We start from the raw sequence: 12,236 nt of genomic DNA, 5'->3' as shown, positions 1-12,236 counted from the left end.
GCCGAAACTGTGACATAATGTGTAACATTCTATTTATAGCCATTCGCGGCATCCAGGGCCCGGGACCGAGCTCCTTCTATTGAGTAAAGTGTAAGTCAGCTTGGGCCACGTGGCACACAGCACGTGCATTGGCCACCATGACTGCTCCCAACTGTATCAGTGTGCTGTCGCTATACTAACTGACAGGGCCACAACTTAACTACAGATCGCCAGTGGAAGGCTTCTGTCTCGTGGAACGAATACGATCAGAAAAAAATGTGTTGACATAGCGTTTTTATCGTTGCGAATAATACTTAGCTTTTTGTTGTAAAACTGTTCTGGGCCACTTAAGGGCGTTGGATATGTTTCGTTTCGTACTACTCACAGTGGATGTTCTGACTGCATTATTCGATACTGCGTTCGCCATTTCGCTCTTTTTTCCCCATCTTTGCGTGTTCAGCACTTGTCATTCGCTGCTAGACAGGTCATGATCGTCATTTCAGCTCTTGTGGCCATTGTTTCACTTCTTGCCTTGTTCTTTTTCGATTTATCTTTTGCTAGCCTTTTTTCATTGCATGCATTGTCCCTCTCTGATGCACACTTTGCATATGTCGCTGTGTTTTGAAACTTGCACTGGCCGAAACATTGTTGTGAACATGCACTTTTTTTCATTCTCTGTAGTCCACAGTGTGACAGTATTGTACGGACCATGTGTATGTGTATGCTTCAAGCTGGAACGCTTCCAAGTGATGTGCTTTGAAGAAAACGCTCTTCAGAAGATATTATGCACTCTTGTACAATTCAGACATTTCTCAAAAATTACATTCTCTGGAAGGTTTTGGTCAGGTCATAAAGTTGTGTGGTGGGGAGGGAGGGGAGTGAAGAGAGATGAGGGGGGAGGGGGTGAAGAGAGTAGTCAATCAGACAGCAATCAGTTCAAAGAGGAAACAAATGCATTAAAAAGAAGGAAAAAGAGAGACAACTGACAGAGACAATCACAGGCCTCCCTATAGCTTTTGTACGGGAGAGCCATTATTCAATGTGAAAAATAAAACAAAATAATAAAATAGAATAAAATAAAATTCAACACAGTGCACATGACAATAGCAGCAATTTATATGGAATCAAACAAGAAGAAAAGAAAGGAAAGAGGAGGAGGAGAAGAAGAAACAATAATGGATAAGACAGACTTTGGTGTCAACGTACATACGATAACTTAACAAGGTCAGACTTTGGTGTCAACATACATACGATAACTTAACAATGTCGACGGACGCACAGCCCAGCAAGCAACCTCACCGAAATAAAACCATGACAGGTAGATTTGATGAGGTCCACAAGTTCACGTCGTTGTATCAGTTAATTTAACGCATTAGTGCCGCGAGGACCTGGGAGCATGGCTGTTGTTGTGTTGTGGGTGTGTTGTATGGACTTGAAGGGCTACTGCTGACAGCGCCATCTGTCTGTTTCTCTGTCCTGACCACCAACAGCAATAAACGCCCAGCATTGACCAGCGCGCAGGCCTTCAGTGAGTTGGCTTACTTTCCCGACCTCCGAGCAAGCTGCCTTGTTTGGAATCGATCTAAACCAAAACATCATGTCCCCCGTTTGGTGTTGAAGACCTTGTGTGGTTTTCTTTTGTTTGTTTCACTGCTGTCTGCCGCTTGTGTCGTGAGATTGGACTGGCGGTTTTTCGTAATGCTGTTTGTCCCTCTGTGCCAGATGTCTCACTGTGTGTCTGTCTGTGTGCGCAAAAAGCAGTTGTTTTCGATCCCGCTGCTCAACCTGTCTTTATGTCATTTTAATGGTGATCCCCCTTGTGTGCTGTAACAGTTGTGGTGGATTCATCTTACATGTTGTTTTGTCCTTACTGATGTCATGTCCTTACAGACAGAGTTTGATGTAAGGCTCGCTTTGTTTTGTTATGTTTTTGTGTACCGTAACCGTAGTTTTGTGGGGTATCTTCGATGTGGATTTTTTAAGGGTGTATAATTCACATTGCACAATTACCAAAAAATTATGTTCTGATTTTCAAGTATTGCTTTTCCATTTCAACAAAAAGGGGATGTGTCAATGGCAAAGTGATCTGTGTGTTAGGACAGATAGTAATGCTGCTGATAAAAGACCGGAAATAAGTGGTGTATCCTCTCACCCCCACCCCACTTTCGTCTTTTAATCTACAGGCAGTGGTTGTTTACTTGTTCGAAGTTATGTTTGTTTTCTTGTTCTATTCATGCACTTGGGAACAAGAACTGCTTAAATGCCAAATCATCTAAAGTGGCTAGATTGACACAGAGATGGAGAGAGAGAATTCATAACTCAGAAATATTTTATTAGAAGGCCACCGTCCTATATGCAAAGATACCACACAGAGAGAGAGACAGGCGGGGGCAGGGAGAGAAGGAAAAGGTTGGACTAGGGGAAGGAAGACGGAATGTTGAATGTGTACCAAGGTGTGGAGGAGATACCGAGGTGGCGCAACTGATGTAAAGCCTGGTTTGCCTTCGTGCATCTATTATTGTATTTTATGTTATTTTGTTTTACTTCATTTGCATTCGGCTGACTTGGTTTGACTTAGTTTATTGAAGTGTGGTGTGCTTCTTTTGTTTCATGGTCTGCCCCCCCCCCCCCCCCCACGTGACTGTAGCAGTAGCCTCTGTGTGCAGTATTGTCCCATTCAGACTGTGCATGGTGTTGCTGTGTTTGATGTTGGATTCCTCCACACTGTTTTGACTGTCACTGGATGCTTTGGTAGACTGCGAGAAAAACCACCGAGATTGTTCTGTAGTCTTGACACAGATAGTTCTGCTGTGTGATTGGAATTAGAATTTGAATTATAGAAAAACATATAATGTACACACCATCACGGCAGAGGCAGAAGACATCAGCAGGTAAACGACTCTCGTCATTATGAAATAGACCTTTCTAAATATATACAAGAATTGTGTGCTGTAAGCACGTGGAGTTTTGTGTTTGAAATATCGTGATCGATTCAATTCACAGATTTCAGTTTGAAAGACTCTTCTCCATATAAACACTCGTACAGGCGCTCACACACACACACACACACACACACACACACACACACACAAACACGTACGCACGCACACACGCATGCACACACAGGCACACACACAAATGCACGCATGCATACACACACCTGCAAACTGTATGTGTATTGATATTAGGAAAGTAATGTGTGTGTGTGTGTGTGTGTGTGTGTGTGTGTGTGTGTGTGTGTGTGTAATGCATAATAGCCCATAAATCAATATCTGATACAACGGTACAAACATATAGATCTTATGATCTGGCTGAAGCCTCTTGTTGTCACGACCAGATATTGGAGGTTTTATTTTGTTCGTTTTATTAATCCGTGCAACAGTGTGTGTGTGTGTGTGTGTGTGTGTGTGTGTGTGTGTGTTTCTGTTTACCGTTTGTTTTGTTTTTTATGTTAAGCGCCTGGAGCCCTTTTTGGAGAGAAGGCAATATGCATATTCATATTATGCTGCTGCTGATGATGATGATGATGATTATAACTGTTATCATTTTTATTACTGATGATGATTGATGATGATGATTGTTAGTATTGTGACTGACCTGATGTCTGTCTGTCCCAACAGTCCCCCGCCTACTACAGTCTGCGCGGCTCCATGACGGGACTGAACACTTCCTTCCGTTCGGCCACGCCGTCCAATGAGGGGGACTACGACGACTATTAACCCCGCCCACTTCCTCTCTGACCAGCCAATAGCTGTGCATGTTACAAACAGCCATTTAGCAAAACCTCATCCTTTTAGTAACACCCTTCTGCCCCGCTACCTTGTTTCCCCAGCCAAGGAGTTATCGTGCAGGGTTTCTTTTTTCTTCTTCTTCTTTTTTTCTTTTTGTGCCCCCCATTTCTTCTTTTCTGTCTTGGTGTGGATGACTGGACTGATCTTGGAGATGTATAGGTATACATAATATATTGTAACTATTGATCTAGGATGACATGCCATGGGTTCTTTGTACTTATCAACTAGCTGTCGATGACAGTTTTCTTCTCTTTTTTTTTCTTTTTTTTTATCCTCTGGATCTGTTCGTTTCTTGTGCGTGCTTGTTGATCACTGTTTGGTGTTGGGTTTTTCTTTTCGAGTTTTCTGTGGAGCAGACCATTACTGGGAACCGTTTTGTGAGATGCAATGTATGTGATATGAAGTGTAATCTTGTGCCTTTTACAAGACGTTGTAGTGCAATCGGACGATTTAAAGAAAACGAGGAGATGTGAAATAATGGGAGGGGATAGAACCCACCCTTGTGATCACCATCTCCCCCAAACAATACGAAGCTGGTCAACGATTCGACGGTATCCAGTCCTCTGGTTCTTGGCTTCACTTTATAGACTGTGTTCGAGTTACTCGTGTTGCTATAGACTATTTATTACGCAGTTGTCGATTTTTCACTTTTTTTTTCTTCTTCCCAGTCGTTTGACTTGTTTTAAATTTTTAAAAAATCATGTTGGTGTACAGAAGACCCTTAGCAGCTGTGCAGTATGAGCTACAGGCCCTCTCATTGGACGACACAGTGGAAACATTCATGGCCCTTCTTTCTTCTGGTCAGGCGATCGTCTGTTTCTGCTGTGCTTTAAACGTTTTGGGTTCTGGTTGGTTTCCTCTTTTTTTTTTCAGACATAAGTAATTTAATGAATTGGTTTATTTCAATCCATACCAGTGAAATAAAGAGTCTGTCTGAGTATCTACTGGTCTCGTTGCGTGATGTTTTTGTGTATTTGTGTGTCATCGCCCTTAATTGTATGTCTGATTTTGTACGATCAGCTTTCATGGTCTGTCTGCTTCTTTGTTATCTGTCTGTCTGACTTTATCTCTGTCTGTTCATCTGTTTGTCTGAACTTTTCTCTTTTCGTCTATCTGCCTTACTTATCTGTCTGTTCATCTGTCTGCCTGACTTTATTTCCTTTTCTTTCTTTCCATGTTGACGTCAAGCGGATATTTTCCATGTACCTGTCTGCGTCTTCAAGCCATTTTCTTGTCTGCTGAAAGGCTGTGGTGCGTGACGATCATCTGCAAAAAACAAGGCGGTCCAGCCCTGTTCACTCTGCCCCAGTGCCCCGCTCCTCTGTTTTAAGATGTAGCTCACATGGATCAGCCATTTCTCTTGTTTCTTTGGAACTGATACTGTTTATAACGATCCATTCCGTTTCATTTTACACATTACGTAAATGTGTTGATTACATTATATTACATTTGCTTAAGCACGCCTGAGGAGTCGCTTCTTAATCTTTTGGGGAAATGTGACTGATGGTTATCATTGACTCACATCACATCAAGGTCAGTTGGTGTATATCCAGGAATGAACAGGACTGAGAAAACAAAAAACACACAGCGACCTTGGCCTTTGATGACCTTATTTCCAGTGTGACCATGACATTCGTTGAAGGTGACTTGGAAAGCCCTTCCTTTTGAAAATCTTGGCACTTCATCTGTGTCAGGTTTTTATCAAACTTAGTTAATCGGATTCCCATAAAATCAACATGCATTGATGTTGATCCATTTCCTATGCCTTTGTGTGGCTAGTCAGTGTCAATGCCCAACTTATTCACTGTTTTAATATATCTTTTCACGTTCATCCATTCTTCGAATCTGAAATGAAATTAGCTCAGAAGTGTACGAAAGAAGCAAAACAAAAAACAAACTGAAACTCACACTGCTGGAACACAGGCACATAGGCAGGCACACACACACACTTGACACAACAATAAATGTATGGCTGCACACACTCAAACATTTATACACACACTCACATAGATACACACGGACAAAACCACACACACACACACACACACACACACACACACACTTTTCACTTATTACATCTGTATTATTTCGGTTCTCTCTCTCTCCCTCTCTCTCTCTCAAACACCCACACACACGATAATCCCGTCCCATACCCCTCCCTTCTCTAACCCCACCTCCCGTCACCCCAACACAACCTCCCTTCACCCCAACACAACCTCTCTTCTATAACCCCACCTCCCTTCACCCCAAAACAACCTCCCTTCACCCGAACACAACCTCCCGTCTATAACCCCACCTCCCTTTACCCCAACACAACCTCCCTTTACCCCAACACAACCTCCCTTTACCCCAACACAACCTCACTTCTCTAACCCCACCTCCCTTCACCCCAACACAACCTCCCTTCTCTAACCCCACCTCCCTTCACCCCAACACAACCTCCCTTCTCTAACCCCACCTCCCTTCACCCCAACACAACCTGCCCTCTCTAACCCCACCTCCCTCCACCCCAACACAACCTCCCTTTACCTCCCTTTACCCCAACACAACCTCACTTTTCTAACCCCACCTCCCAACACCCCAACACAACCTCCCTTCTCTAACCCCACCTCCCTCCACCCCAACACAACCTGCCCTCTCTAACCCCACCTCCCTCCACCCCAACACAACCTCTCTTCTCTAACCCCACGCCCCTTCACCCCAACACAACCTCCCTTCTCTAACCCCACCTCCCTTCACCCCAACACAACCTCCCTTCTCTAACCCCACCTCCCTTCACCCCAACACAACCTCCCTTCACCCCAACACACGGAGTAAAATTGATTGGTACGAACTGGGAAATGTACAAAGTCTTAAACATTGAAAGCCAGTCCCATACCCGCTGGATCTAATGCATTTCCCACAAATACACTGGCATCCGGAGATCTTTGTAGAAAATAAAATACTCACGTTAAAGATCCTATAATCCATGTCAGCGTTGGGTGGGATATGGAAACATGAACATAGGCAGCATGCACACACATCTTCGTATACGGAGTATGGCTGCCAAGAGGGATCGATGGAGGAGGAAGGGGTGGGGGTTAAAGCAGTCAAGTAAATGTCTACTCGTACGTACGAGTGGCAGTTGCTTCTCACGAACGCAGAGAAAGAAGGAAGCCAAGAGGCCGGTCGTCACTGTCCACAGCTGAAAACTAACAAGCAAACTGTTCACCACAACTCGGTGATTTGTCTTGGTTCAGTGACACACCACTGTGAAGACAGACACGGCTTCAGGCAACATGACGAGTTTGATGACAGCTCCTAACGGCACGCCGTAAGCACTGAAAGGACTAAAATTCTGCCTTTGTCATTCACGACAGTCACAAGGTTGACAAGGGAAGCGTGGCTTTTGCTTCACTGACAACTCTCCCTTCCCATTAAATCATGATAATGATGATGTCTGGGTTCGAATCCTGCTCTCGACCTTTCTCCCAAGTATCACTGTGAAATCAAACTGAGGACCTACTCATTCGGATGTGAAGTTAAACCGAGATCCCGTGTGCAGTGCAATCCTGACGCACTGAAAACGAACCCATGGAAACCTAAGTGTGATCATCTGGCAAAATCCTGCAGTAGATTTCCACACAGAAATGTACACCAATACATATGCATGCACTCAAGTACTGACTAAGCGCGTTGGGTTATGTTGCTGGTCAGGCATCTGTCTAGCAGATGTAGTGTAGCGTATATGGATTTATGGGAACGCAGTGACGCCTCCTTGAGGAACTGAAACTTGGTGTGTGGAGGTGAGGGCAGTCACAGACAGCGTCACTGGAGAGTTCCCAGGAGTGACTGTTTTGATTTTATGGCAAAAACTTCCATTGATGTGCAACAACTTATTGTCTTTGTGCGTGCGTGTTTTAGTGCGTTAGTGTGTGTGTGTGTGTGTGTGTGTGTGTGCGTGCGCGCGTCTGTGTGAGTGTGTGTGTTTGTGTGTGTGTGTGTGTGTGTGTGCGCGCGCGTGTGTGAGTGTGTGTGTATGTGTGTGTGTGTGTGTGTGTGCGCGCGCGCACGCGTGCATGTGAGTGTGTGTGTGTGTGTGTGTGTGTGTGTGTGTGTGTGCCCGCGCACGCGCGTATGTGTGAGTGTGTGTGTGTGTGTGTGTGCGTGCGCGCGTGTATATGAGTGTGTGTGTGTGTGGTGTGTGTGTGTGTGTGTGTGCGTACGTGTGAGTGTGTGAGTGTATATGTGTGCGTGGCGCGCGTGTGTGTGAGTGTGTATGTATGTGTGTGTGTGTGTGTGTGTGTGTGTGTGTGTGTGTGTGTGTGTGTGTGTGTGTGTGTGTGTGTGCGCGTGCGTGTGGTTTTAGCCTATTGCCAGTTATTGTGAATTTTTGTATTAATTGACTAGTGTTAATATGTATCTTATAGTGTGCCTGATCATATCATATGCGTTTATACAACTGACGTGTAATTGCACAAATCAAAATCCAAGTGGATTGATGAAGTGTTTCTGGTTTGATTTGATTCATTTGATCTAGTCTTTCAAACCAACTATGAGTACCATGCTGTCAGGGTGGTGGTGTTTTTTGTTTGTTTTTTTGTTTTGCTGTTGTTGTTTTTCACAAAGGGAGTGAGTGTGTGAACAGAAAGTTCAGCTCTCTGTTGTCGCCTGAACTGTGTGTGAACAGAAAGTCCAGCTCTGTTGTCGCCTGAGCTGTGTGTGAACAGAAAGTCCAGCTCTATGTTGTCGCTGGTGTGTGTGAACAGAAAGTCCAGCTCTGTTGTCGACTGAACTGTGTGTGAACAGAAAGTCCAGCTCTGTTGTCGCCTGAGCTGTGTGTGAACAGAAAGTCCAGCTCTTTGTTGTCGCCTGAACTGTGTGTGAACAGAAAGTCCAGCTCTGTGTTGTCGCCTGAGCTGTGTGTGAACAGAAAGTCCTGCTCTATGTTGTCGCCTGAGCTGTGTGTGAACAGAAAGTCCAGCTCTGTTGTCGCCTGAACTGTGTGTGAACAGAAAGTCCAGCTCTTGTTGTCGCCTGAGCTGTGTGTGAACAGAAAGTCCAGCTCTCTCTTGTCGCCTGAGCTGTGTGTGAACAGAAAGTCCAGCTCTGTTGTCGCCTGAGCTGTGTGTGAACAGAAAGTCCAGCTCTCTGTTGTCGCCTGAGCTGTGTGTGAACAGAAAGTCCAGCTCTGTTGTCGCCTGAGCTGTGTGTGAACAGAAAGTCCAGCTCTGTTGTCGCCTGAGCTGTGTGTCAACAGAAAGTCCAGCTCTGTTGTCGCCTGAGCTGTGTGTGAACAGAAAGTCCAGCTCTTGTTGTCGCCTGAGCTGTGTGTGAACAGAAAGTCCAGCTCTGTTGTCGCCTGAGCTGTGTGTGAACAGAAAGTCCAGCTCTGTTGTCGCCTGAGCTGTGTGTCAACAGAAAGTCCAGCTCTTGTTGTCGCCTGAGCTGTGTGTGAACAGAAAGTCCAGCTCTTTGTTGTTGCCTGAGCTGTGTGTGAACAGAAAGTCCAGCTCTTTGTTGTCGCCTGAGCTGTGTGTGAACAGAAAGTCCTGCTCTATGTTGTCGCCTGAGCTGTGTGTGAACAGAAAGTCCAGCTCTCTGTTGTCGCCTGAGCTGTGTGTGAACAGAAAGTCCAGCTCTGTTGTCGCCTGAGCTGTGTGTGAACAGAAAGTCCAGCTCTTGTTGTCGCCTGAGCTGTGTGTGAACAGAAAGTCCAGCTCTGTGTTGTCGCCTGAGCTGTGTGTGAACAGAAAGTCCAGCTCTGTTGTCGCCTGAGCTGTGTGTGAACAGAAAGTCCAGCTCTTGTTGTCGCCTGAGCTGTGTGTGAACAGAAAGTCCAGCTCTTGTTGTCGCCTGAGCTGTGTGTGAACAGAAAGTCCAGCTCTGTTGTCGCCTGAGCTGTGTGTGAACAGAAAGTCCAGCTCTGTTGTCGCCTGAGCTGTGTGTGAACAGAAAGTCCAGCTCTGTTGTCGCCTGAGCTGTGTGTGAACAGAAAGTCCAGCTCTGTTGTCGTCTGAGCTGTGTGTGAACAGAAAGTCCAGCTCTGTTGTCGCCTGAGCTGTGTGTGAACAGAAAGTCCAGCTCTGTTGTCGCCTGAGCTGTGTGTGAACAGAAAGTCCAGCTCTGTTGTCGCCTGAGCTGTGTGTGAACAGAAAGTCCAGCTCTGTTGTCGCCTGAGCTGTGTGTGAACAGAAAGTCCAGCTCTTGTTGTCGCCTGAGCTGTGTGTGAACAGAAAGTCCAGCTCTGTTGTCGCCTGAGCTGTGTGTCAACAGAAAGTCCAGCTCTGTTGTCGCCTGAGCTGTGTGTGAACAGAAAGTCCAGCTCTTGTTGTCGCCTGAGCTGTGTGTGAACAGAAAGTCCAGCTCTGTTGTCGACTGAACTGTGTGTGAACAGAAAGTCCAGCTCTGTTGTCGCCTGAGCTGTGTGTGAACAGAAAGTCAAGCTCTGTTGTCGTCTGAGCTGTGTGTGAACAGAAAGTCCAGCTCTGTTGTCGCCTGAGCTGTGTGTGAACAGAAAGTCCAGCTCTTTGTTGTCGCCTGAGCTGTGTGAACAGAAAGTCCAGCTCTTTTGTCGCCTGAGCTGTGTGTGAACAGAAAGTCCAGCTCTGTTGTCGCCTGAGCTGTGTGTCAACAGAAAGTCCAGCTCTGTTGTCGCCTGAGCTGTGTGTGAACAGAAAGTCCAGCTCTTTGTTGTCGTCTGAACTGTGTGTGAACAGAAAGTCCAGCTCTTTGTTGTCGTCTGAGCTGTGTGTGAACAGAAAGTCCAGCTCTCTGTTGTCGCCTGAGCTGTGTGTGTGAACAGAAAGTCCAGCTCTGTTGTCGCCTGAGCTGTGTGTGAACAGAAAGTCCAGCTCTTTGTTGTCGTCTGAGCTGTGTGTGAACAGAAAGTCCAGCTCTGTTGTCGCCTGAGCTGTGTGTGAACAGAAAGTCCAGCTCTTTGTTGTCGCCTGAGCTGTGTGTGAACAGAAAGTCCAGCTCTGTGTTGTCGCCTGAACTGTGTGTGAACAGAAAGTCCAGCTCTGTTGTCGCCTGAGCTGTGCATGAACAGAAAGTCCAGCTCTGTTGTCGCCTGAGCTGTGCATGAACAGAAAGTCCAGCTCTGTTGTCGCCTGAGCTGTGTGTGAACAGAAAGTCCAGCTTTGTTGTCGCCTGAGCTGTGCATGAACAGAAAGTCCAGCTCTGTTGTCGCCTGAGCTGTGTGTGAACAGAAAGTCCAGCTCTCTGTTGTCGCCTGAGCTGTGTGTGAACAGAAAGTCCAGCTCTCTCTTGTCGCCTGAGCTGTGTGTGAACAGAAAGTCCAGCTCTGTTGTCGCCTGAGCTGTGTGTGAACAGAAAGTCCAGCTCTTTGTTGTCGCCTGAGCTGTGTGAACAGAAAGTCCAGCTCTTTTGTCGCCTGAGCTGTGTGTGAACAGAAAGTCCAGCTCTGTTGTCGCCTGAGCTGTGTGTCAACAGAAAGTCCAGCTCTGTTGTCGCCTGAGCTGTGTGTGAACAGAAAGTCCAGCTCTTTGTTGTCGTCTGAACTGTGTGTGAACAGAAAGTCCAGCTCTTTGTTGTCGTCTGAGCTGTGTGTGAACAGAAAGTCCAGCTCTCTGTTGTCGCCTGAGCTGTGTGTGTGAACAGAAAGTCCAGCTCTGTTGTCGCCTGAGCTGTGTGTGAACAGAAAGTCCAGCTCTTTGTTGTCGTCTGAGCTGTGTGTGAACAGAAAGTCCAGCTCTGTTGTCGCCTGAGCTGTGTGTGAACAGAAAGTCCAGCTCTTTGTTGTCGCCTGAGCTGTGTGTGAACAGAAAGTCCAGCTCTGTGTTGTCGCCTGAACTGTGTGTGAACAGAAAGTCCAGCTCTGTTGTCGCCTGAGCTGTGCATGAACAGAAAGTCCAGCTCTGTTGTCGCCTGAGCTGTGCATGAACAGAAAGTCCAGCTCTGTTGTCGCCTGAGCTGTGTGTGAACAGAAAGTCCAGCTTTGTTGTCGCCTGAGCTGTGCATGAACAGAAAGTCCAGCTCTGTTGTCGCCTGAGCTGTGTGTGAACAGAAAGTCCAGCTCTATGTTGTCGCCTGAGCTGTGTGTGAACAGAAAGTCCAGCTCTCTGTTGTCGCCTGAGCTGTGTGTGAACAGAAAGTCCAGCTCTATGTTGTCGCCTGAGCTGTGTGTGAACAGAAAGTCCAGCTCTCTGTTGTCGCCTGAGCTGTGTGTGAACAGAAAGTCCAGCTCTCTCTTGTCGCCTGAGCTGTGTGTGAAGTCCAGCTCTCTTTTGTCGCCTGAGGTGTGTGTGAACAGAAAGTCCTGCTCTCTGTTGTCGCCTGAGCTGTGTGTGAACAGAAAGTCCAGCTCTATGTTGTCGCCTGAGCTGTGTGTGAGGTGAAGGATGAGGACAGGGTCAGATAACGACGGTGTCAGTGCCGGCTATAGACTGCCTTTGCTGCAACACCTGGTGACCTCTGCTAGTTTCTTTCTGATTTCTGTGATTTATCTTTTTTCATTAGCCCTTT

At 46.4% G+C, this 12,236-nt stretch overlaps 1 protein-coding gene across 11 annotated transcripts in view; it reads left to right on the top strand.

Moving 5' to 3' along the window:
- Positions 1 to 4,712, top strand: part of LOC143281186 (myosin heavy chain, striated muscle-like) — a 65,750-nt gene extending 61,038 nt beyond the window's left edge. For 7 of the 11 annotated variants that reach the window (XM_076586276.1, XM_076586311.1, XM_076586285.1 and 4 more), the window contains exons 39-40: positions 40 to 90; positions 3,600 to 4,712. In XM_076586276.1, the coding sequence (XP_076442391.1) occupies positions 40 to 87 (48 nt within the window). In that variant the 3' untranslated portion in view covers positions 88 to 90; positions 3,600 to 4,712. Of the gene's footprint in view, positions 1 to 39; positions 91 to 1,469; positions 1,508 to 3,599 lie in introns of all 11 variants that reach the window. The other 4 variants (XM_076586303.1, XM_076586258.1, XM_076586238.1 and 1 more) reach the window with 3 other exon arrangements.
- The last annotated feature ends 7,524 nt before the right edge of the window (positions 4,713 to 12,236 follow it).

The sequence above is a fragment of the Babylonia areolata genome, chromosome 1 (genome assembly GCF_041734735.1).
Source record: "Babylonia areolata isolate BAREFJ2019XMU chromosome 1, ASM4173473v1, whole genome shotgun sequence".
Lineage (NCBI taxonomy): Eukaryota > Metazoa > Mollusca > Gastropoda > Neogastropoda > Buccinidae > Babylonia > Babylonia areolata.
The sequence above is the reverse complement of the archived record's forward strand: the minus strand, read 5'-3'. Positions and strand labels throughout refer to the sequence as shown.